This window comes from Hippocampus bargibanti, linkage group LG16 (genome assembly GCF_051943395.1).
Source record: "Hippocampus bargibanti isolate YZ-2025 linkage group LG16, ASM5194339v1, whole genome shotgun sequence".
In the NCBI taxonomy this organism is placed as follows: domain Eukaryota; kingdom Metazoa; phylum Chordata; class Actinopteri; order Syngnathiformes; family Syngnathidae; genus Hippocampus; species Hippocampus bargibanti.
In genome coordinates, this window is record NC_142749.1 from 10,032,768 (window position 1) to 10,058,738 (window position 25,971).

General features: G+C 40.7%; 2 protein-coding genes across 6 annotated transcripts in view; both read left to right on the forward strand.

Annotated features, from left to right (window-relative positions):
• The first annotated feature begins 1,822 nt into the window (after positions 1 to 1,822).
• On the forward strand, positions 1,823 to 19,534 carry pld2 (phospholipase D2). Of its 3 annotated transcripts, XM_089016602.1 has the most exons (24): positions 1,825 to 1,977; positions 3,938 to 4,096; positions 4,195 to 4,322; positions 5,628 to 5,770; positions 5,867 to 5,960; positions 7,351 to 7,416; positions 7,500 to 7,558; positions 7,637 to 7,882; positions 7,970 to 8,113; positions 8,189 to 8,272; positions 8,376 to 8,454; positions 8,779 to 8,889; positions 9,767 to 9,982; positions 10,091 to 10,235; positions 10,482 to 10,600; positions 11,637 to 11,750; positions 13,088 to 13,192; positions 13,497 to 13,585; positions 13,758 to 13,871; positions 14,268 to 14,314; positions 14,584 to 14,718; positions 15,496 to 15,649; positions 15,769 to 15,886; positions 16,363 to 19,534. In XM_089016602.1, the coding sequence occupies exons 2-24, from the start codon at positions 3,964 to 3,966 to the stop codon at positions 16,585 to 16,587; spliced, it is 2,868 nt and encodes a 955-aa protein (XP_088872728.1). In that variant the 5' UTR covers positions 1,825 to 1,977; positions 3,938 to 3,963; the 3' UTR covers positions 16,588 to 19,534. The 3 variants fall into 3 exon arrangements, 2 of the variants coding, with proteins under 2 accessions (XP_088872728.1, XP_088872729.1); XR_016117798.1 differs by lacking the exons at positions 15,769 to 15,886; positions 16,363 to 19,534 and adding an exon at positions 14,438 to 14,511 and having other exon boundaries at positions 1,823 to 1,977; positions 15,496 to 15,634; XM_089016603.1 differs by lacking the exons at positions 1,825 to 1,977; positions 3,938 to 4,096; positions 4,195 to 4,322; positions 5,628 to 5,770 and having other exon boundaries at positions 5,874 to 5,960; positions 6,888 to 7,416.
• A 288-nt stretch (positions 19,535 to 19,822) lies between these two features.
• The window catches only part of mink1 (misshapen-like kinase 1), a 29,522-nt gene continuing 23,373 nt past the window's right edge, over positions 19,823 to 25,971 (forward strand). For 2 of the 3 annotated variants that reach the window (XM_089016600.1, XM_089016601.1), the window contains exon 1: positions 19,825 to 21,291. In XM_089016600.1, coding sequence (XP_088872726.1) covers positions 21,235 to 21,291 — 57 coding nt within the window. In that variant the 5' untranslated portion in view covers positions 19,825 to 21,234. Of the gene's footprint in view, positions 21,292 to 25,971 lie in introns of all 3 variants that reach the window. The other variant, XM_089016599.1, reaches the window with a different exon arrangement.

Consider the following 25,971-nt stretch of genomic DNA (forward strand, 5'->3'; position numbering starts at 1 on the left):
ATTTTTTCTAAATATATATATAATTATTCTACATACTGTTTTCTTGATGTTATATTATATCCATTTGGTTATGCTCCTTTCAGTGTTGTAGTTTTAGGTCAGAGTTTTTAATCCAATCAAAATTCAGCTAGCTTGTGTTGCCAGGCTGTATGAAATCACAGACGCCTTCAGAATCAACAGTGAGGGCGTCTGTGCGCTGTACATGAACGGGCACATGTATTTTATATATAGTTGCGATAGCCAATCAGATCACGAGTTGGCACAGTAAGGCCAGCTAGAGGGCCTCGCGTTGAACATGACATGTACGCGTCTCCTGTGATTGGATACTCACTTTACCTCAGCCCTCAGCGGAGGCAGCGCTATGCAAATCAACCAAGCTACTGTGGCGTCAACGGTACGCACCGCAGCTTTAATGTCTTTCAATTCCTTGATCTCCTTGATGTGCGTCTCTCCCTGACGCATATCACACACTTGAAAATGGTATAAAAGCAGCTGTCGTGGGACAGAGAGAGTCAGACTCATCTCGGACCCACAGACTCAAAGAGACTTGCAAAGCCCCGCACAGGCACCTGCCTGGGAGATCTGACAACGAACCTACTTACAAATAAAGAGAACCATCAAACTCTTTACTACAACAGATCAGATCCAGAAACTTTAGCAGAAAAACCAAGTATATCCACTCGCTTTTTTAACCCACAATGGCTGAAGGAGAGGACAACTCGCTGTCGCATGTAGGCCTATTCTCAAGAACAAATGAAGAAGATGTGTTTACTTTTATTTTCAACAAATAGTTCGTTTTGTGAACGTCTTGTTTTTTTTCTTATATTAAACTGACATTTTGTAATTTAGCGTAAAATCTTGTTAAAGATTGCATATTCTTGGTGGACTTCATAAAACTTTGTGGACAAATGATTTTAAATTTTCTTTTATTTTTAAGTGTTTGCAGTATCACGTATAGTGACAAGTTCTAATTGCTGAAGCAGATTTATTGATGTGTAATTGCTCCGGAAAATAGCCTGTGTTGTTGACGATTAAGGTGATGCCACGCCCAGTACTGCGTGCGTGTGCTTTTGTAAATGATATCTCCAGCCGTTGTGTCATAAATTATGGTATTACGAGGGATATTTGTTCAAGTCGGACTAAGTAGGATTTCGCTGAATGCCTAGGTGTGAAATGCACGGACCGCCACTGACTAGAAGTAATACTAATTAAAAAAATACGATTGCTTTTATGCCATTAAACAAATAAAAAATAGACTAAAGAAATAATACATTGAGCCAAGCTATTTGTGTCAAGAAGATGACGACAATGGCCTAGTTTGAAGGGATATTGCAGTTCAGTGTTCAAGATTTCAAATGTGGGCTGACTACCTGATACATCTCGCGATACCTCCCGTGACACACGTCGCCGCAAGCCGCACCTTCGTGTTACCTTCTGTCATAAATCCCACATTCCTCAATTTGCCCGTGACAGCTTGCTCCACTAGACGAGTTGTGGCTGCCCTCGAGCAACTAACTGTCGAAGCTGTGCTTCCCGTCGGTCGAGCTTTTTCCTCGTCAAGGACACAGTGGTTGTGTACGATATTGTAATCGCGCCACAATATTGATATTGTGGCTTTTTTTGTGCGAGCGTGACACTTCTGGTTAAAAACAACAACAACAAAAACACTGTACAGTCCTCCTGACACACGTCCTGTCTTGTCTGACGCTAGTGACAAAGGAGGAACTCTTTTTTTTTTTCCCCCCTCTCCTTTGTGCTCCTCTCCTCTCCCCGCGGTGTTGTACTTCGGGACGCCAAATGGGAGGGGACTAGTGTACAAAACGTACGCTTGGACCAAGTGTCGGCAAAGTCTTGAATGAAACGCTACGTCGCGTTGATAAAATGGCTTTACGTGTGAATATACGATAAACATGAAGTCATCTTGGATGTTTAGGAACCGGGGATGCGGAGCTGCTAGTGTTTCATTTTGAACTGAGAGTGAGTATTAAAAGGCGACGGCACCGCTGGGCCTCATTCAGTTTGACGCTAACTCCATCGAAATGTCGCATAATTGTCGTTGCAATCTGCAGATTTCACTGTTGAGTAGGTACCGGTGTAAAAAACAATGATTATTCTGTCACCTCTAGTCACTCACGCCCCAAGTTCATTGACTTGGTTGGGGGATGTGTCGCTGTCAAAAAATGTATGTGGGTGGAGACGTCATTCAGATTTTTGACATTTGCAAGTTCATTTGGCAACTGTAGCAAACATTGACTCAAAAATAGGACAGATTAAAAAATGAAAAGTGGTGGAAATTGTGAAGCTAAGGTATAATTCACGGACACCTGAAGAGTGGAATGTTTTTGTTGGGATGCACGATGGAAGGACTGAACGACTTTTAAAAATAATCGAACACCGCAGCTTGCATATTTAATATGCAAATATGTTTAAGATGCCTCCTGTATAAACTACAGGCTTTCCAATTTGAAAACGTCGTTCTACTGCATGATTTATTTGGATTTGATTATTTCTTCAGGGCATGTTACAATATGTAATTTATTTTCGATGTCCTCTTTTAAGAAACGCTTAAGCCTACTATACAATAATATTTTCACGTTGGTCATGGTGGTGAATTATATTTCACAGTCATCCTCGATGTTAAATATTGGACAACCAAACCTTTAGTTGACAGCTAATAAGCAATTTACGATGCTCTGACCTGTGTGAATAACTTCTAAAGTAACCTGTGTTCTAAACCGGTCTAAACTAACACATTACACTGAGAGCTTTGAATAAATGCAGTTCATGGGAGTACTTCCTCCGGGGCCCTGAACATCTCACCATGTGAAAGTCAGCAAATTTTGTGATGGTTTGAAACATGTCAACAACTTTATGGAGACATTCAGGGAATATACTTTTATGCAACTGCTAACATGCCATAATCTTTTCACTTGTAATTATTTTTTTTTTCTGCAATGCCAACAAAAAAAAGTATGCTTCGGTTATACTGAGCAACAAGCTCACAGAGATAGGAAGGGGTCAAAATTAATGCATCCGTTGGCCCCTGATGATAACAGTGCTATACTTGTTACGTTGTAATCTATGATACAGACATCCTATTGTCTCTTCCTTTGGTCAATCCACACTAATGTTCGCAGGAGATTTTCAGAAAATTGAGACAATTTGGGTTCAAAAAAGGGACAGGGAAATACTTGCGTCAATTTGACCCAACCTTTTGGGTTATTTTGCACAAAATAGCCCAAACGTTCTTTTGTATGAATTACCTAAAAAGTTGGGCCAAGTTTTCCCAAGTAGCGTTCTTGACTTTCATCTTATATACACACACACCGACATTGTTCTAGTTAGTAAAGTTTTGAGTGCAATGAAAAGGTGTAGGGAAAAATCTGTTTATTTTCTGCCTAAACTTCACTCCCCTCCCCCATGTCACTTTCTCTCATTTCACTCACATAGACTCAGTGACACTCCATTTCCTTTGCCTGTTTCCCAGGAAACTGGCAGACACCCACCCACATGCAATGCACCCCAAACAAAAGCATTCACACACATTCATTCACCTGACCGCTCTATAGCTGCTTCCTGTGTTCTTCAATTTTCTCCCCAACCTCCCCACTGACAATAACTGCTTCCGGCGCCAGTGATGCCGTTGCTGGCCCCTCTGGAACGCCTGTGGCAACCAGTTAACCTGTCACACAACCATTTTCAAGTTGAAAGTAACACGGACAACTCTTCAGCTTTAATCGGGCAAACCAAAGATCATACAGAAAACTGTTAGAAGTCTTGATGAAATTCCTTTAGTGTCATGATATCCTCCTTGCAAGCGTTTGCAGTTTCTCACAAAAGCCTCTGTCAGACAGATCCTTGATGGAACTATTGTGCACGATCTTGTCTGAACCCCATACTATGTCTGATGAATAATACTCATACTTATCGTTTTCAGCAGTTTAGCTGCTACTTACATCCACAATGGCCACTCCTGAGGATGACATTGAGCCACCCTCTCAGGCCTCTGCGGCCCAGGTCCTTGATAAAAGACGCTTTTCTCATGACATTCGCGTTCTGGATCAAACCAAGATTGACAAACTCTTATCTACGACTGGTAAGAAATATCTGAGCTATTCCAGAGGGCACGGAGTGTGTGTGGAGTAAATCAATTCCTGCGTTTGAATAAATTGTATTTCCATTGTTTCCAAACAGATGGTCGACCTTTTAGTGTGATACATCATCTTCCAGAATTAAAGGAGGAGGGTATACCTTATTTAATACCTGGCGTCCCTATCACATGTCGAGTGGATAACACAGAAAGATACACGACTCGCTCTAAGGTATACTGCGTATGTCATTGTGAGAATGCTGAATGTGCATCAACATTATTGACCATATTTTCTCTAAAAGTGACATTTACTCAACTGGAGAGTTGACAGTGGATTTATTAGTGACAAGGAATTATTATTTTGATGCAGCATTTTAACTCATTCACTGACAGATGTGCAAAAATGTATCCACTCCAGTGCCAGGGTTTTTGTCATTATCACTTGAATTCCAGGACCCACAGAATATTGAGTTTCACGACTACATAAACATTAAATACAGCGTTAGAAACTTTAGACTCTCTTCTTTCCTCAGAAAAAAATAGTTAATTCCTAAATTATATGGGTCTGGAGTTATATGAGCTTGAAATGAGAGCGGCTGTCGAAAATACAATGCAATACATCCATGTTGGTTTATATAGCACTTGAACAACAGCTAAAACTGAAACACAGCGCTAACATGGAAAGAAGGGAAATGCTGCCCCCCTTTTGCAAAATAAAACATTGCCAATGGCCATGGCCAGCACTTTATCAGCAACCTAACATGAAAAAACAAAACCCGAACAAATTTGGGGATAGCGCTCTACATCATATTTTCAATTCCCGAATAAATGTGTGAATGGCAGTGATTGAGTTAAAATGCCGTTGGCAGATACAGTAAGTGTTTATCTAATCATCATCTCATCTCTCATCTCATCTCATTTTCCGTACCGCTTATTCCTCATTAGGGTCGCGGGGGTTGCTGGAGTCTATCTCAGCTGTCTTCGGGCACGAGGCGGGGGACACCCTGAATTGGTTGCCAGCCAATCGCAGGGCACACAAAGACATACAACAGTCACTCTCACACTCACACCTAGGGACAATTTGGAGTGGTCAATCTGCCTGCCATGCATGTTTTTGGAGTGTGGGAGGAAACCGGAGGACCCGGAGAAAACCCACGCGGGTCCGGGGAGAACATGCGAACTCCACACAGGGAGGCTCGACCGGGACGCGAACCGGCGACCTCTGCACTGTGAAGCCGGTGTGCTAACCACTCGACTACCGGGCCGCCCATCTAATCATCATTTCAGATTAAATCAACTTCATATACTGTAGGCCACCATAGAAAGTTGATAAATAGATGAATGTACCATATAATTGTTTTAAATTTATTTGAGGAAATACGGTTAACCCTAGGTTTGTTTTTGTTCTCATCTTCGTTCATTTCCTTCTTTAAATGTAACTCGTCGCACATCTGGCCAATCTATCATGATCTCTGTCGGGAATATCTGCTGGATATCTGGTCATTGCAATCTGTGTTTATTTATTTCATTTCCATAGGTTCATGTCGGCACCCTGTACACAGTAATGCTAACCCATGGTCAATTCCACTGGACGGTCAAGAGGAAGTATAAGCACTTCCAGGAGTTGCATCGAGACCTTTACAACCACCGAATGATGATTCACTTTCTACCTTTGGGAAGGTCGGCACAACTGTTTATGCAAATCAACCTCGTCAGGGTGACAGGAAATGTGAAATGTGCATAGTTTTTGTTTGAGTATTCAAATGCCTCTTCCAGATTTGCAAAGGAGAGGGAACAGCTGAGGGCCATGCCTGAGGAAATGCCCAGCCTACGCGGTAATCAACGGACGAGAAGGACCTCTAGTAAAATGGTATTGGAAAAAAACGGTCCTTAAAGGACAACCGATGTCTCCGGACAAGTTGTGTCCATAATTTGTAAAATGTCTTCAAATGACTTCTACTGAGCGTATTTTACAAAGGTTGCACTGCATATAGCTATAGTTTACGTTTTAAGACTCACGCTGAATATTCCGGAAGTCTTGTTTTTGAGTTGGTGACGAGTCCGTACATTACGTCACTGAAGGAACGCTCCTGACCGAAAAAAAGGACGCATTTTAGCAGTCCTTCCATCACGTAAATGCATTTTGCTCTACTTTGGTCTGAAAACGTCGTGTAGGACCACAAAGAGGCAGAAGAGAACGAAAAAGCTCCATATAAGGAATTAATCAGCCTGTGTAAACGGGCTGATTAATTCCTTACGCTGCTTTGTCGCCATGTTCTGCCTTTTTGGGTGTGACATTTCCCACCCCTGATGCCTCAAAATGACACAGAATAAATTCTTTAATCGATCGCAAACATGTATGCTTTCTTCTTCAGAACTATTTGAATCATATTCATAACTGGATGAGTAACAAGAAAGCATATTCTCCGAATCTGAAGGCATTGTTTTGATTCTCGAGCAAGGCAAGACGTCTTGCCGTGACACCACGAACATGGGGGCGGGACCTTCTGAAACTGGCCACTTCCGGTTTCAAATTGAAGTACTTTTTAGACACTTTAAGTCTTTTTTATTGGTGTTTTGCATTTGACTAAAAATATCATACTGCATGTTTTGGGTATTTTAGATGCTATAAAACATTTTTCTGATGTCAGTTAGGAAACAAAAAAGTGACGTCGGTTGTCCTTTAAGTGTAGTGTGATGAATGTTTCCTAAATGACACACAGATATTTTGAGCATTGTTTTTTTTATATTATAATCTCATCTCATCTCATTTTCCATACCGCTTATTCCTCATTAGGGTCGCGGGGGTTGCTGGAGCCTATCTCAGCTGTCTTCGGGCACGAGGCGGGGGACACCCTGAATTATTCCAATCGCAGGGCACACAAAGACATACAACAGTCACTCTCACACTCACACCTAGGGACAATTTGGAGTTGTCAATCTGCCTGCCATGCATGTTTTTGGAGTGTGGGAGGAAACCGGAGGACCCGGAGAAAACCCACGCGGGTCCGGGGAGAACATGCAAACTCCACACAGGGAGGCCGGACCGGGACGCGAACCGGCGACCTCTGCACTGTGAAGCCGGTGTGCTAACCACTCGACTACCGGGCCGCCCTTTATATTATAATATAATATACATATCTTCTGTTGTTGCTTATTCCTTGTTTAGACTGAAAGTTATTTTTCAGTTTTATTCCTACAGAAATGTGGGGGATCTGTGCTCTCTGATTGCACTTCTTCACTTCATTTCTCTGATGCAGAAATACCTTGAAGAGCACCTGAATGATCTGCTGGAAAACAAGTTCTGCAGGAATTACCACAGCATGGTAAAATATAACAAAACAAAGACGTGCAATGTAATCTTGACTAACTCAATGGCATGTTTGCATCTCCTCCCCTGCCTTCAAAGCTGGAGTTCCTCTCTGTTGGTGCTCTCTCCTTCGTCGCGGATCTTGGGCCCAAGGGCTTGTATGCCTTCGACTATTGTATTTCTGTGATAAGTGATACACATGGACGCCAAAATATGACTGTTGTTTATTTACTTAGGGAAGGGCCCATCTTCAAGAGGTCGGGGGGTCACCGTGTTCAGGGTCTGAATTGCATCGGCCATCATCAGATTTGCTACCGCTGGTCACGGCGGTGGCTGGTGGTGAAAGATTCTTTCTTGATGTACATGAACCGAGAAAACGGACACATCAACTTTGTTTTGCTCTTCGACCCTGAGTTCAACGTGAAAGTGGGCCGTGCTTACACAGCAACAAAATACGGAGTATGCATCGAGAATTTCACTCGGTAAATCTGCTTTGTGTTTTCTGAAAGAATGCGCATCCTTTTACCTTGTTTAAAATGTGCTTCATGATTCCCACTTGCTGCTTTCAGGAATCTAATCATCAAATGCAGTAGCTATAGACAAGCACATTGGTGGAGTCATGAAATCAACCGGCTAGCTGAAACCTGCCATTTCCTTAAAGTTCAACGCTTCGACGGATTTGCTCCTCCACGGGACAACACACTTACTAAATGGTAGCTTGTGTAATTTATCTCGAGTATCTTCATCTTAACCTGAATGTCTTTTGTGGGGAATTGTCATTTTTGAAGGTATGTCAATGGGAGCGATTACTTTGCAGACCTTGCCCATGCGCTCGAGCAAGCAAAAGAGGAAATTTTTATCACAGACTGGTGGTAAGTCCTTGGAAATATTAATATATATATTTTTTGATGAAGAGTTTCCTTTTTGAGGCGATCATACTCACACTTAAAATACGATATTTTTTAATAATATCAGGCTTAGCCCTGAAGTGTTCCTAAAGAGACCGGCGACTGATAATGTTTGGCGCTTGGATGAAGTACTCAAACGCAAAGCTGTGAGTATTTTACTTATGTTTATCTTATTGTTCATGTACTGTGTCTTTCTTTCTGGGAAACTGAACTTTTTTTCTCCATCAAAAGTAAATACTGTATGAATTTGTTCCTGCTTTAGTGAAGTGTGACAAATTTCAGAGTAAATGAATAAACACTGTCTATCATCCATTTACTACCTGTACTAACATGGTATCAAGTCTTTGGCTAATATCTGTCTTTTTTACAATTTTTGGGCATTTGCACATTTTTTTTAGGAAATTGCAATTTCATCTACAGTATATGTATTGTATACTGTATATCAACTTTTAACCCCCCCACCCCTGCAGGAACAAGGAGTAAAAGTGTGTGTTCTGCTTTACAAAGAGGTGGAGCTTGCACTTGGCATCAATAGTGAGCACAGTAAAAGGACTCTTATGGATATGCATCCAAACATTAAGGTGAGTCAATTTTTAATTTAAAGGACAACCGACGTCTCCGGACAAGTTGTGTCCATAATTTGTAAAATGGCTTCACATGACTTCTACTGGGCGTATTTTAATTAGATTCCACCGCAATAGCTATATTTTACGTTTTAAGACTCGCGCTGAACATTCAGGAAGTCTTGTTTTTGAGTTGGTGACGAGTCCCTACGTGACATCAGAAAAGGACCGCCTCCTCACTGTAAAAAAGACGCATTGTAGCGTCTTTCCATCACGTCAATATATTTTGCTGTACTGTTTTTTTTTAAACCATGTCTTAAAAGCCGCCAGCAAGGGGAGGCAAACTCCATGGAAAGTATGTATCAGAGCTGTGGAAACGAGCTGATTCATTCCTCACCGGAGCTGGTCGCCATTTTTCTGCCTCTTTTTGAGACATTCCCCCCCACCCCCGCCCGTTTGCCTCAAAATGGCCCAAATAAATTCTTTAAGCGATTGCAAACATGTATGCTTTGCTCATCAGGACTATTTGAATCATATTCATAACTGGATGTGTAACAAGAAAGCATCTTCTCCGAATCTGAAGCCATTGTTTTGATTCACCAGCAATGCAAGACGTTTTGGCGTGACGTCACGGAAGGGGGGCGAGACTTTCTGAAAATGCCCAATTCGCAGCTCAATTTTTTTGCAGATTTTGGACACTTTAAGTCATTTTTATTGGTGTTTTGCATTTGACTAAAAATATCATACTGCATGTTTTGGGCATTTTAGATGCTATAAAACGTTTTTCTGGTGTCAGTTAAAAAAAACAAAAAAGTGACGTTGGTTGTCCTTTAAGTTTATAAATCAAAGAATAAGGCTAGTTTTCAATTCATTCTTGTTTATTTTAATTCAACAGGTAATGAGACATCCTGATCATGTCTCATCTGTGGTGTTACTTTGGGCTCACCATGAAAAAATGGTGGCCATTGACCAAACTGTAGCCTTTGTCGGGGGAATTGACTTGGCGTTCGGGAGATGGGACGACAGTCAGTATCGGCTCGCTGACCTTGACTCAACAGACACTGCTGAAAAAGTGAAAGAGACTGAGACACAGCCACAAGGAGAGACGGATGTAAGACAGTGTCATGTCTTTTCTTGTTGTTGTCAGTCGTTGAGCCTATTATTCGAGATGATTTCATTCTATTATGCTTCCTGTTGACATTTCTTGACTGTTCACCAGGAGAATGGTCTGGCTGGTCCGAAACCATCCGATAATCAAACACAAGAGGCAATGGACCTGAAAGGCAACACTAAGCTGTGGTTAGGCAAAGACTACAGCAACTTTATTTGGAAAGACTGGGTTCAGCTGGACAAACCATTTGAAGGTATAGCTCCACGCAGCATCAACACACAGATCTCTGGAGATAAAATTTATTTTTTTCTTATACAGTAAAGTCTCGTTATATCGCTATCGGTTATATCGATAGTACTGCTTATTACGATAATATTTCTATGAACGCAAGGAGAAAATTTACATGCCGCAGGATCGGATATATCGATAGTCTGGTTATATCGATATTTTTTCCGACTCCCGAGAATATCGATATAATGAGACTTTACTGTATATTCAGATAACATCGATCGTACGAGAGTTCCTCGCATGCCGTGGCGCGACCTATCGGCAGCTCTTCATGGGACAGCAGCCAGGGATGTGGCTCGCCACTTCATCCAGCGATGGAACTTTACAAAGGTCAAATTTGGGCAAAGTTGGGAGTGGTACTTTTTGTGAATGTGCGGATACTTTTGGCCATACAACTTTTTGATGTAAAGTTGGAAGAGACGCTGTCATGCTGCAATTGAAATGGTTCTTCAAACGTCCCCATAAATTTGGAAGTAAAAACTTTTGCCGAATTGAAGACTTTATTTTTAGGTAAGGGTCAGAGATATTCGATCGGACACTGTGGACAAAGGCTCGAACACAGGAAGATTGTCTTTTACTGCCGGCAGGGGACGCAGCCATTCAAAACAAACACCCAAATTCTGCAGCCCTCTGCCAAGCGATTTATAGAGAATAAATGCAAATTTAAGTAATACATTAGTAAAACATAGTTTTCTTGATTTGAATACCACACCCCTGGTCGTCCCAAGCACCAAGAGCATAGACATTTTAATTGGTTGTCTTTCCTTGAACCGATAGATTTGTAACCCGGCTCATGAGCTCTTCCTGTGAGGGAGTTTCAAGTCCTAAATTCTGTCTAAGGAAGGAGTTAACCAAGTACTAAATTATGTCCATGGCTAGATCTCCTAGATGAAGATGACAGGTTTACAGGCTGTGTCTGTTCAATTCAGATTGACCCCAGGTTTCTGTGCTTTAAATGTGTACTTGAGTCACACATGTTCACTAAGTATATAACAACATGAAACTTTTAAATATGATAACTTCTATTCTGTCTAATCTCTATCAGTAAACTTGCTCAGAAAGATGATGTAAAGCTTGTTTATAAAGTAAAAAAAAAAATCATAAAAATGCCCATAATTTTTTTTATTTGAAAATTGCATAAATGAGGCCCATTTCATTGTCATTTTGTACAGTATTTAGGGTTATGATGAGATCAACATTTTCACTCCCACAAATTTGTGACTGAAATTCACAATGTCAGCTAAAGGAGGGTACTGTATATAGTTTGCATGATTGTTTGTTTTATTAAGTATGCAATGTGCCAAACTATCGAGGGTGGATGTTAAGAAGGTCGAAATAAACAGGCTTTTATTTGCTGTCTTGGCAGATCTTCAAAATCAAGTACAAGGACGATTTTTACCCCTACCTGCTCCCCAAATCTCATTGTAGTGCTGACAAACTGTCTTTCACCGTGCCTGGATCCAAGAAGGCCAAAGTGCAGGTACTGTATAGTATTTTCTCCCATACAGTACTTACCAAGCTACATCTTAGATGTCAAAAAAATTATTTGCTGCTCTAATTTTTCAAGCGTTCACACAGCATACAAATGCCAGAGATATTTGAACTTTTGTTGAAGGGGCTCTGCTGCTGCCCCTTTCTTACATGTAACTTTCCATCACTGCCGGGTTGAGTTGTTTTTGCATTGTGGTTCTTAAGCCCTGACAAATCCATACTTTATCCGAAGCATACATTCTCTTCACCCCAATGCGGAGTAGTTTGTTCCCAGACTTTTACCAGTTTTATCTCAACGACTCCATTTACAGACAAGTTTCTTTAGAAATAGTTTTTAGCCTTTTGTAAAACTTAAACACTGAAAGAAGCCAAATAAGAAGAAACAAAAGAAATGCGGACTGATCTGTTACATGTTCAACAGGATTTGCTCTGCATGTAGTTCATGGCAAGCCTTTTCAGTAACACTTTTGGTATACATTGACCGTGTAAAGCAGGTAAGCCTGTGTCAGTAACTTATTGTGCTGTGGGTGTTGGCCTGTAACTTGAATCCCATCATGCACCAGCTTCCCTACAACTACAGTGTCGGTTTCAGGTAATGTTTCAACAGTCTTCAGGAGTCAATAACCTTGAGCTCTGGCTGCAATTTGCCGTATTTTCCGGTTAATAAGGTGCACTGCAGTACAAGGCGCACCCCTAATGAATGGTGTATTTTCAAAATGTTCCATATATAAAGTGCACCTGACTATGACGCACCTTCAATGAATGTAAAAAGTTTTCCAAATAAATATACTGTATATAAATATTTAAACATTTTCAAAATATAATGCACACCACATTACAAGGCACTACAGTAAAAACTGGGGGTACGCACTACTTCAACAGGGGGAAATGGAGTTAGTGACTGCTGACAGTAGTTGTGAAACCCGTTGCGGCTCAATATTACTTCACATATCAGGCGCAGGGCCATCTTTTGAAGAAAATGAAGGCTTTTGGGTGCGCCTTATACACCGGATAATACAGTATTCGCTCCCTGGTTTGTGCACCTGGTAAGACTAAATAGCAATGTTATGCATGTAGTTATAAAAGCACATCCGGTTTCCGACGGTTTGGATCATGGGATTCTCTCACTATTTAACTCTTCTAATTATCTGGAAGTAAATATGTGTTAGCCTGTTACTGTAAAGTGTCCTTGACAGTTTTGAAAGGTGATTAAAAATGAAATTCATTATTAGCATTATTATTATTGTTATGTTGTGTAGTCATGAGCATTACCTTAGGATCTCATACAGTAACTGAATGATTATGCTAACACCCCATTTTCCCCAGGTGCTACGTTCTGCGGATCGTTGGTCTACTGGCACTTGTGAGAACTCAATCCTCAATGCCTACATCCATACCATTGAGAACAGCCAGCACTATATTTACATTGAGGTAATAAAAAGATGGCTTGTAATCAGTGACTAAATGCAGTGGCATGCATTGCAGTATTCTCTTGACATGTTAAAAACCAGTACAACCTATGCAAATGGTCAAGTGACCTTTGAAAGTTGGAAGTATTTGGTGCTGGCTCACAAAGCAACATTGTTCATTCCCCTAAATTTCACGTTAGTGACAGACTGTGTGTGTCGAATATTGACGTAGTATGAAAGTACAAATACAACCGCGCCGGCCAGCAAGCTATGAGTTTTAGTCTTTGCCTCACACTGAGCCACCATCTGCTTCTTACTTCGATTAGAACCAGTTCTTCATCAGCTGCGCCGATGGCAAGACGGTCCACAATGGAATCGGCGACGCCATTGTGAACCGAATTCTCCGTGCTTACAGGTCTGCTACTGTAACAACGCCTTGTATTCTGATGTAAAACAAACATATATGAACATGTTAAATAATTATTTGTCACTGTTTCATACACATGACACAGTTGTGCCTAAAGATTTATAAAATAAACCAAAAGTGGATGGATACAATTTTAATCAAATAAGTTTTTTTTTTACAGAGAGCAGAAGAAATATCGAGTGTTTGTGGTGATCCCACTGCTGCCTGGATTTGAGGGCGACATCACTACCGGAGGTGGAAATGCGATCCAAGCCATTCTTCACTTCACTTACAGGTAAGAACCTTTTTTCATTTCTTCTCTTAGCTCATATTCTGCACTCACACCATTCACAGGCATGTCTGTTTTCAGAATTTCTGATTTTTTTCTGAGATGTTTTTATCCTACATGGTTGATATTTATGGAAGTTTGTCATTTACAAGCTACATTCTGCAAATGCTGAGAAATAAAACGCTAACTTATCCAGTAGTCTATGAACTATATTTTGTCATACTGAAGTCACCGATGCTCATTTAATAACATTGATAGGTACTGTATGATGCATGTGCTGCTGTAATCGCCCTGTAAACCTGACCCATGCTCGGAAGGAGACAAAAAAAAAATCCAGATTTATCACTGAGTCAATTAAGACATGGAATTAAAAACCCAGTTTGAAATGATTCTGTTTCATAGGACAATATGTCGGGGGGAACAATCCATCCTGTCAAGACTCAGTGAAAGTGAGTGTTTTTTTTTCATCTGGTGTTCCAATTTCTTCAATCCATCTCATATCATTAAACCGCACCTGTCCACTGGTAACCTCTTTCTCTCTATTTCTTTTGTGTTGCTCCTTTTAAACGAAGAAACTGATCTTAGATATCTGCCCAGTCTGTCTCCATTTTCATTCTTCACCTGCTTGACATTCATTCTAAATACAGTATGTATTCAAACGGGAAGTTGTCACAGCGTGAGGCCAAATAAGTCAATGTGATTCCGTTGTGCTTCCCAGTGGAGGACAAGTGGACAGAGTACATCACAGTCTGCGGCCTGAGAACAAAAGCTGAGCTCTCCCAGTCGCTAGTCACTGAGCTCATCTATGTTCACAGCAAGACCCTCATTGCAGATGACCGCTGCTATATAATTGGTGAGTCACCACTTACGAGTTCAAACCTCAGTGCTTCATTTTAACCTTTGTGTCGTTACCTTAACTCATTCACTGCCATTCACTAATTTATTCGGGAATTGAAAATGACGCAGAGCGCCATGACTGAATTTGTTCGGGTTTTGTTTTTTGTTGTTTGTATGCCAATAAAACGCTGGCCATGGCCTCTGGCAATGGCCTCTGGCAATGTTTTTTCCTTCCACATGTGGGCGGCATTTCCCTTTTTCCATTTTAGCGCTTTGTTCCAGCTTCAGATGTTAAGGCACTCAAGATCAGATAACTCCAGACCCATATAACTTAAGAATTTACTCATTTTTTTCTGATGAAAGAAGTGTGTCTAAGGTTTCTTGTGGGGAATTGAATGTTTAAATTGAATGTCCTAAAAGTCAATATTCTGTGGGTTTTGGAATTCAAGTGACAATGACAAAAACCTTGGCACTGGAGTGGACACATTTTTGCACGTCTGGCCGTGAATGAGTTAATTGGTTAGGTAGAAATTACCTGACTGCGTATGAATGGCGAGTGATGATGTCACTGAATAAAAATTAAAAGGACGAAGGTGTGTCAAATTGGATGATAGATTTTTTTATCTTTATTACTCCAGTTTAGATAACTATTCTTTTTTTAATCCCAAATTTTACAGAAAAAAAAAAAAAATACAGCATATGGTTATGGTCACGACCTGTACATGAGCCATACTTAATTATTAATTAAATCTTCGTGCTGGTAAATTCTTGCACACCCCTACTTTGATTCCAGGATCAGCCAACATCAATGATCGCAGCATGCTGGGGAGCCGGGATAGTGAGTTGGCAGTGTTTGTGGAAGATGAAGAGAGGATCCCATCCATCATGGGAGGAGAAGAGTACGAAGCAGGGCCCCTTACACTTGCTCTACGCAAAGAGTGTTTCAGGTCAGGGGACATAGTATGATCCTCCAAAATACTGACAGGCTGTCTCCACCCCAGTAGATTTAATGACACAATTTACACTTGGTTCCGAATTCCCTTACCCATGTTTCTCTTCATTTTAGTGTTCTTGTCGGAGCTGCTTCAAATCCCAGCCTCAATATTGATGATCCAATCAGTGATGACTTGTTCTTCTCGGTGTGGAATTCTGCTGCCAAAATGAATGCCTCTATTTACGACAAGGTATCCACAGATGTTTTATGATTTAAAAACTACCCCCCACTTTCCCCACAGTTCTGTAGATATTCTGATTTTTTTGAGAGCCTGAAACTCATAAAATACATTTTAATACACTTTGATCAAGAAAGATAATTTTCAAAAAATCTCGTCACTGGACAAATTAAATTTGGATTGTAAAGCACCATTGTATATTGATTATCACGCAATTGATCATCATGCAATTTCATTGTCATGATTATCAGAATCAGAAAAAACTGCTAAGTGGCACTATACAGTTCCATTTTATATTTATATTTATTTATATTTTATATCAGTATAGTTGGACGAAAGGATGCAAAAATATTGAATGAAACTTAGATGATGAAATGAAATAATGATGGCTATTGTAGAATCTACAATAACCATCATTGTTTCATTGAATCTCACATCTCACTCTTTTAACCTCCCCTGGCAATCTTTGCTTCTGGGGGGGGGTCCAGGTCTTCTGCTGCCTCCCTTGTAATTCTGTCCACAATTTGCAAGAGCTGAAGGAATACACCAGCAAGGAGCACCTGAGCGACACAGACCCCGAAAAGGCCAGGGAGGAACTCAAGGCAGTCCAAGGACTGCTGGTCCATTTCCCTTTGAAGTTCTTGTGTGAAGAGAATCTGCTGCCTCCACTAAGCACCAGAGAGGGCATAGCCCCTGTGTGGCTGTGGACTTAGTGGCAGCACAGCCCATTCACACTTCGAGGTAATCAGTTACAGCTAAAGTTGAGCACAATAGATTCCCAGTAAATGTTTTTACTGGTGAGGAAAATCCAACTCTGTCACCTTGTTCAGACTGACCACTGAAATGTAGATTTGATCACTGACACAGTGTGAGACTATTTGATTTATTATATTCACAATTCTTCTCATATGAGTTGAGTACATAGTGTACTCTACATTTATTGGGGCTTTTTATAAGATGTTTGGGCCTTCCCTGTTTCTTTCTCTGTGTCTCACTCTCCCTCCGAGGTTTCACTTCTTACTGCAGTGCCAGCAAATCTGTCAGAAAATCTGTGGTTGTTATGGAGATGGATACAAAGAAATGGCAGGCTATTAGCTGAGAGAAAGACTGTGTGATCCAAATAAGATGTGGCCACTTATGCAAAGGCAAATCACATTTGAAATATTTTCATTCAGATTTTTGCAAATACAGTATATGGTTATGCGTTATCCATGTCCAACATTTTCTCTTCAATTATATGTTCTATGCAGTCCCACTAGCCTAAACATGATATGCGGATGAATATTGCATTTGTGGAATAGGAATCAAGCGGAAAAATCCACCCATGGGGCTGTTTTAGAAATAGCTCAGCAGTAATAGGACATTGTGATTTTTCAAAGGGATCATTTAAAAATGAGACTGGACTACCACAAAAGTCTCAAAGAGCTTCACAAGACCACAGTTGACAAAAATGCTTTCTTCATATTGTGTCAACTCAATTCTAGTCTGTTTAGACTTGTCGGGGGTGGAAAGAACATATTGCAAACAACATTTTGACTTGACTTTCCTTTTGTCTTGGACATTCCGCCATCTTCTTCACTCTGACAAAAAAACGTGGATGTTTGAGTATTGAGCCACTTGATTCCCATTTGGACTCCACGATTCTATGTCCACATTATCTTTTTACACTACTGAATAGCTTTTGTAGAGTTTCAACTGTGTCGTCATATAACCACAAAACAGTTGCAATATAGTATGTCACATTTCCCAACATACTGCTCTCAATAATCTTTGTAATATAAAAATGTAATTCTAGCCAGTTAAAGCTTGTTGTAGCTATGCCATTTTAGAGAGTCGTTAACCAATCTCGAAAAGTCTCACGGCTGAATAAATGCAGCAAGAAAAATTCCATTTGCTGATTTAGAAACACTCTCGCACTTCCAGAGGGTGCTCTCAACGGCGCTTCCTATTTGCAGACAAATTGTGCTTGTTCTGATGGATTTTAAGTCTCGGATCTCATTAGATGTGTCTCATTTTCTTCCTTGTATTATAATATATGCTTCTATTTTTTAATGTACACTATATCAGTGATCTCCAACCTTTAGTGAGCCATGGCACATATTTTAACTTTCAAAAATTGCACGACAGGTCACCCAAATTTTTTTCTCACAAAAACAGGATGCATACATCTGCCAATTTCATATTTTTTGCCGCCTCATCAAAGATCAGTTATTTCACAGGTGTCAAAGTCAAGGCCCGCAGGCCAAATCCGGCCCGCCACATCATTTTTTTCGTCCCGCGAAAGCAAATCAAACTTGCTAAATTCCATGATGATTGCTAAAATCTGAGCCAAAATTTCATATTTTTGGATGTCAACCACAATAAAAGTCATTATTCTTGACTTCAGATTTGAAAACGAGTTATTCATTAATTTTCTGTGTGCTCTATATGTACTATTTGAAGAGATTTAAACATTCTAATGGGTTCCCCAAATTCATAACGGCCCTCGAGAGGAAACCATAACTACAATGTGGCCCGCGGCAAAAAATGACTTTGACACCCCTGAGTTATTTGCTCTTTCTGTCACTATAAATTCCTGGCATAGATAAACAAAGAGAGTATTTGTTCTGAATACATAATTTTCTCACCAATTAAGTTTGATAATTTCCCACAGCACACCATAAGAAATTTAATGGCTCACTGGTTGGGAATCGCTGAAGTTGATGATTCACACCTTTGTACTACCGCTACGTTGTTAATAATGTCGAATCAAACGTGTCTACGTTTGGGCCCTGTGCAACCCTACTTCTAATCATTGCAAAGAAGATTATGTAGCCTCTTATCATAGTTTACTCATTTAACTGTACAATAAGCATCTGCAAAAAAATCCAAAATTGGTGTACACAAGCCTGTAACAAAACCAGCAATATTGGATGGACTACGAAATAAAGTGCCTGAATCATTACCACCATAAACACAAGTCAACACCCACAGTTGTCGTTCTGTGTGAAGCACCTCAGAAGTGCCGCTTTTATTGGGTAAAGAGGGTTTACTTCCATCTTCCTCATGTTGGGCTGTGATATAGTCTGTATTGACAAGTGACCTTATCAAATGTTTTTTACAATCATGATTTTATTGCACTAACCATAACTTTTCACTACCAGATTTCAAAAATATATTACTATAGTGCTTTTCTCATTATATTCTTTATGAATGTACATCTCTATGTTAGTTATTCCTGCCGAATGAATTGTCACTCAGGGTTTAGCACACTACACACACACACATACACACACACACAACACAAAAATGGGCCTAATTTAATTCCCGACAACCAGGGAGGCCACATTTAGAAAATGCAATAGAAAAATGGTTGATGTTTTGATAGCTGAATAAAATTTGTCAGTGCATGTGTTGAAAACTATAATTGTATTTTTAACCCAGTGATTGCCAGCCACTGTTGGCCCGACAATGCCATCATGATAGTTCATCAGGTGAAAATTGTTTCTTTATTGAAAAAAAAGTTTATCTACTAATCTACATTGTGCATGTGATGTATTTAGTACAGTCCCGCTACTTCATTACCGTTTTAACATTGTATTTACTTTTTATGACATTTTAGTTTTGTGGTGTTCCATCTTTTTTTAAAAAATATAATAAATGTCTCATGGCTTGATAAAAGTTGGAAATGCTGTTCATTTGCAACAATTACCAGTGTTACAGTAGTTCAGGCAGTTTTCATCGTAGATTATTTTTATATGGTTTTGATTTGTTTATTATGACTCAGATTGAATTAGATTTTCAAGTAGTTTCTGTTTTCATGAAATACAATAAGCTTATCAGTTACTGTGCCAGCTAGCTTGCCATCAGTTGTACCATCCGCTATTGTCTAATTTTCACTTAAATGGTCAAACTATTTTACGATTAAGCATACCATGCTGTTCGTCTTTATTACTTTATCGCTTCTAGGAACATGTTGTGACAGGCAAAATGAAATGCTTTGCCGATGACAGAATTACATCGGCAACCTGTGTAAAAAATGGGACTTTCTTCAATTAGTGTGACGTGTTGTGATTTGTTTTTTATATTATCCTCAGCGCGTTAAGGGTTGGGAAACACCTAAAAGTCAAACTGGATAAACATGCGCAGGGATCAAGGTGACGTCACGTTGCCTTGAGCTCGTTTGTCCCTCATAGCATACCGTAGCCACCCACAGAGACTCAAATACTTTAAGAGTTTCGTCCGCAGCCAATCGTCGACACAACCTCGAAAATACCCAAACTGAACTGCATCTCTCGAGGCTCGGCGTGGGAGGCGGCGCTACGAATCGAAACATGGCGAAATAATAACAAGTTTGCCCGTCAGACGGTGTTTTGAGCCTGCGTACGATATACCGCAGTGTTGGATTTGCAAGTACCGAGTGTTCCAGTCTGGATGGTGGACACGAAGGCGACGCTCAACTTTAAAGAGTCGAGGGCCCGGTTTAGATTGAGTGTTGCGGGGGTTGGTCCAGAACACACCGCCCGCCTGCTTGTCTGTGTTTATCCGGAAAGGTTGGCATCTCTGGACGCGACTGTCAACACATAAAATGAAAACAGGAAAGTTTATTCGAGAAAATACTGTTTAGCCTCCTCTCTTAGCCGCATTAGCTAAAGTCAAAGCTGATTTAATCGCACCCACCTGTCTCCTCGGGGCGAAAATTTGGGTGTATTTCGGAAGTTTAACAACCACAAACCAATTGAGAGACATTTGCAACAATACCCTCGGGGATATTTACTTACGGTTAATGCTGCCAATTTGACAGGCGGTTGTGGTGCGGTGCTGACGGACTCGGGCGCCATCACACCATTGCGTTCGTAAAAAACGCTGCGTATTTTGGCTTTTTTATGCTTTATCATCAAGAACAATGCAGTAGTGCCATTTTTCTTCTAGCCTCGAAATTCCTCCAATGACAACGCTCCCGGTTTGTCAGTCAGAATCGAAGACGTTTTGATATAATGAACGCAGCAAGGTGTTCAACAGTGGGAGTGCACTGCTTGGAAAAGCTGGTCGTTCGTTGGAGGGTGCCTACGGCCGACTTACAGTAAAAGTTGGTTGAAATATATGTCGTGACGTTGGCCGTTGTTTAGCTTGACGCGAACTGTTATTTTAGTTGACAAGACGACGTTCCGAGGTGTCGCCGAGAGTTGCCTCGAGGTAGCCAGCTGCGTGGTCGAAACTGCAATGTGATTGCTCATCTAAGCGCTGCAACGATTTCACCAAACTGGACTGCCTGTTGCGGACATTTAAGTTCACCAAAGGTGCCACTACCACGTCCTCAACGTGTTCCTTGTGAAAAATCTGGCTAACTTGTCAAGCTAACGTTGCAAGTTCGGCCAGCCATGTCTGAAAACGCCCCCACGCGAAGCCTGGATGACATCGACCTGGCAGCTTTGAGGGTGAGTCCACCAGTACTCGACTGCGAGCGCTTATTGACTCCTGCGGCGCTTTATACACGATCGAGGTCATTGCAGAGCACAACGATCAAGTGTCCGAGGAATTGCAGATTTATGGCACAAGCGCGACCTATCCATACCTACGCTCCAAAGTTGAAGCTAGCATCAACGCCCTACCTCTGGCCCGGTGCTTTTCGTTGCAACAGCCGACTGTTGCGTTGCCTAAAACTATTGACTTAAGTGACAACCGACATCACTTTTTTGTTTCTTAACTGACATCAGAAAAACGTGTTATAGCATCTAAAATACCTAAAACACGCAGTATGATATTTTTAGTTAAATGCAAAACACCAATAAAAATGATTTAGTGTCCAAAATCTGCAAAAAAATGAACCCGGAAGGGGCCAGTTTCAGAAGGTCCCGCCCCCTTGTTCGTGATGTCACCCCAAGACGTCTTGCCTTGCTGTAGAATCAAAACAATGATTCAGAGAATATGCCTTCTTGTTGCACATCCAGTTATGAATATGATTCAAATCGTTCTGAAGAAGAAAGCATACATGTTTGCAATCGATGAAAGAATTTATTCAGTGTCATTTTGAGGCATCAGAGGTGGGAAATGTCGCACCCAAAAAAGGCAGAAAATGGCAAAAAAGTGTAAGGAATTAATCAGCCCGTTTCCACAGGCTGATTAATTCCTTACACGGAGCTTTGTCGCCCTCTTCTGCCTCTTTTTGGTCCTACACAAAGTTTTCAGACCAAGGTACAGCAAAATGCATTGACGTGATGGAAGGACTGCTACAGAGTCCTTTTTTCGGTCAGGGGCGGTCCTTCAGTGACGTAGGGTGAGGACTCGTCACCAACTAAAAAACAAGACTTCCGGAATATTCAGCGCGAGTCTTAAAACGTAAAATATAGCTATATGCGGTGGAATCTTTGTAAAATACGCTCAGTAGAAGTTATTTGAAGCCATTTTACAAATTATGGACACAACTTGTCCGGAGATGTCGGTTGTCCTTTAAGGCACGCAGATTACGTATGCTCTGAAGACTAATGTACATGTTTTACATTAGAAATAAAGTATCACCACTCATCAGCCAACAAAAATGTCAAAAATAGTATAGATACTTAAACTAATAATTTTTGCATATGTTTGTTGCAGAGTGGTCCTGGAGGGCTGTTGTAAAAAAAAACAGCGCCAAATTGATTTTAATCACATTAGTGTCAAAAATCGGAAGCCTTACAGGCTCTGGTATTATCAGAACCGAATAATATTAGTCCCATGCTGAGAGAGTCATGCATTGCTGCATATGCCTTTCAAACTTTTGTTCTGCAAAAAAAGCTTCGTTTTGAAATGAACAATCACCTCACCATTTCTCAGTTGATTCTGGTTGCTGATGCTCAATTTTGCATGCCAAAGATAGCAATTACTTGAGAGTTTATTACACATGCAATTAGGTTGCTGTGATGTAATTCCCAAGTGGGCATATTTGCATTGTATTTGGAGATTTCCGTATTGTGCTTTACCAGGATTATAGTCATGACACACACATCGTACTCAAATTATCGGTGCACACTCAGTTACAGTGTCGTGTTCTCTGTCTTATTACATTTCCTTTACAGCTCATTATTTTGAATGCTTAAATTAATAGTAGTAGAGCTTAGACTGGCACCCTAAATCCGCCTTTGCTATTTGGTTATTGTTTAATCCGCAAGTCCCAGTTCAACTTGAATGGGTTTCTGAAAAACACACCATCTTTACCTGAACTATGCTATCCAAAGCACTCTACCATGGCTTTTATTAATTTTTGTGGAAAACATATCAGAGTGTGTCTGTGTAAGCTCTCAGTCGTACAGGAGTGTTCCATCGATGAGAAGGTTTCTTCAGCCGTCATCTGTACAAATTTGAATATATTAGTGTGCACTGAAATGCTAACACCGCCATGTCAACCCCATGAAAGTGTTTCCTTATTAGTTTAAAATAATTTATTTCAGCCTCTCAGGTCCATACACTGGCGAAACTAGAGATGTGGAGATATGCCCTGGAAAGGAGAGGAATGAACATCAGTCGCAGCAAGACGGAATATATGTGTGTGAATGAGAGGGATCCAAGTGCAAGAGTGATGCTACAGGGAGAAGAGATAAAGAAGGTGGAGGATTTTAAGTACTTGGGGTCAACTGTCCAGAGCAATGGAGAGTGTGGAAAAGAGGTGAAGAAGCGTGTCCAGGCAGGCTGGAGCGGCTGGAGAAAAATGTCAGGTGTGATGTGTGATAGAAGGGTTTCAGCTAGGATGAAAGGAAAAGTGTATAAAACCGTGGTCAGACCAGCCATGATGTTTGGACTGGAGACAGTGCCACTGAAGAAAAGACAGGAAGCAGAGCTGAAGATGTTGAGGTTTTCTTTGGGAGTGACCAGGTTGGATAAGATCAGGAATGAGTACATTAGAGGGACAACTCATGTTAGAGGCTTTGCAGAGAAAGTCAGAGAGGCCAGACTGAGATGGTTTGGACATGTCCAGAGGAGAGAGAGTGACTATATAGGGAGAAGGATTCTGAGCCTTGAACTGCCAGGCAGGAGACCGAGAGGAAGACCGAAGAGGAGGTTTATGGATGTGGTCAAAGAGGACATGAAGGTAGCTGGTATGAGAGAAGAGGATGCACAAAACCGGGATAGATGGAGGACACTGATTCACTGTGGCGACCCCTGAGGGGAAAAGCCGAAAGGAAAAGAAGAAGAAGAAGGTCCATACACTGGCCTACGATGACCCGTTCTGACTGGAATCAGAACATTTCGATTCAACATTTGTTTTTAAAAGCACATTTGCTTCTCTGTTCCACTAAACTCTGATCCTCGTGCTCCAATCAAAGCTTTCATGAATAAAATAATTTTTCCCCAGTTCTGTCAATGGATATGCTGCATCTGTTGTTGTTAGTGTGAGTGAAGCTGCACTTTTTGAGATTTTTGGGTCAGCCACAATACATTTGGGGAAGCCCACCATAGAAAGGGCAACAGTGACTGTTATATTAAAAAGATTGATTTTGTTCCTTTCCCATGCTGGACAAAATATGCTGCCGCAACATTCAGCATTTGTAGATGTTACACATGTGAATACCCTGTATGTGAGAAAGTTACTCAGGTTCGTAATATAGATGCTCCCCAACTCACAAATGAGATAACGTTCTAAACGGTTGTTTGTAAGGTGAATTTGTACACATGTTGCTTCAGTGCTATATTTTGGATGTAATGTATGTTTAAAGCTTATATAAGTGTGTTTAAGGTTCATATAAGTAATTTCAAGGCTTGCATAAGTAACCTGTATTGGTTCGTACTGAAAAATAACCATTTAATAAAATATATGCTCTATAAAGATATGTACATGTACAACTGGAGAGAATACTACATATGTAACTACAAAAATATTCATATGTACCATTGTTCGTAACTTGAATGTTCGTAAGTAAAGGAGCATCTGTACTTTTTGAAGTGGGAACAGCCAGAGCAAAGTTAATACTGTGACATAATTTTTTGTAACTTTTTTTCATTGCAGTGTGGAAAATGGTGTCAGTGTCAGTGACGATTGATCATTCTGGCTGTTAGCTCGCGAGCGAATCACTCACCGCTTGAAATAGAAATAGACTATGAGAGTACTGGTACACATAAGCAATGAAAATATATTTACAGGTACATTTAGCTTATCCAAATGTTAATTTTTACTTAGACATCGCCCTGTTGTCCATTTTAATTCATGAAAGCTTTAATGTGGATGTTACGATAAAGAATGGTCCACACGCATGACCGGCCTCTTTTCATTGATGTGTTATCAACTCTGCTACCCCACTGAATCCATTGCGGCTCGGCCTATGAATCTGACTGCATGTTCCACAAAGCACTAAGCGATGTCGCTTGTCACGATTCCAATCGGCAGACTTGTAGCTCGCACCTTCGAAGAGCCATTGGATTTAACGCTTCCCTGAATTTTTGCGGTTGTTTCCTACCATTTGTTTGGCAAAGTCTGTGCTTCCAGCCCTGCTCCTTGAGCAGAACTGTACCCCTCCTCTTCTATCATCCTACTCTCTGTGCTGGACGTGGGTGACTGGCGCCTCTGCCTTCACCCACCCACACATTCATGACATTATTTTCCTCTATGTGTCTCTCTTGTGCACCTAGTATGGTTCCACTTCTTTAGTCTGCATTCTACCAAACATACTTTCATCATTCAGGAATGTTTGTTGGAGTTATATCCCGCTATGTATCAGTGTATGCTTCTTATTTTTTCCCATGAATGTTTCCTTTTCCAGGAGAAATTTCTCTCTTTGTTGTTGGAAGCAGAAAAGCTGCCATTGGAAACGCATGGAAGCCGGAAGGGTCATGTATTATGTTGTAAATGCTAAGCAGCAGTCTCTCCACCCACAAATCTTAACGCCATATTGAAATTGCATAAAAGTGAACGTGCTTGTCACTTCTCCTCGGGAGGGAGTTGAGCATTTAATTCAGTAGAAGATACTCATTTGTGGCGCTTCGATTTGTTGTCAGCGAAACTTTAAATGAACACATAGAGAAAATCAACGCTTGTTTCTGTGTTAGCATCTGTATTTGTTTTTATCAGTTTTCAGTATGTGTGCAGTCACTGCCACTTGATATTTCAAGCTCGTATTAAGCTGGAGAGTTGCTCAGTGGGTTGTCAA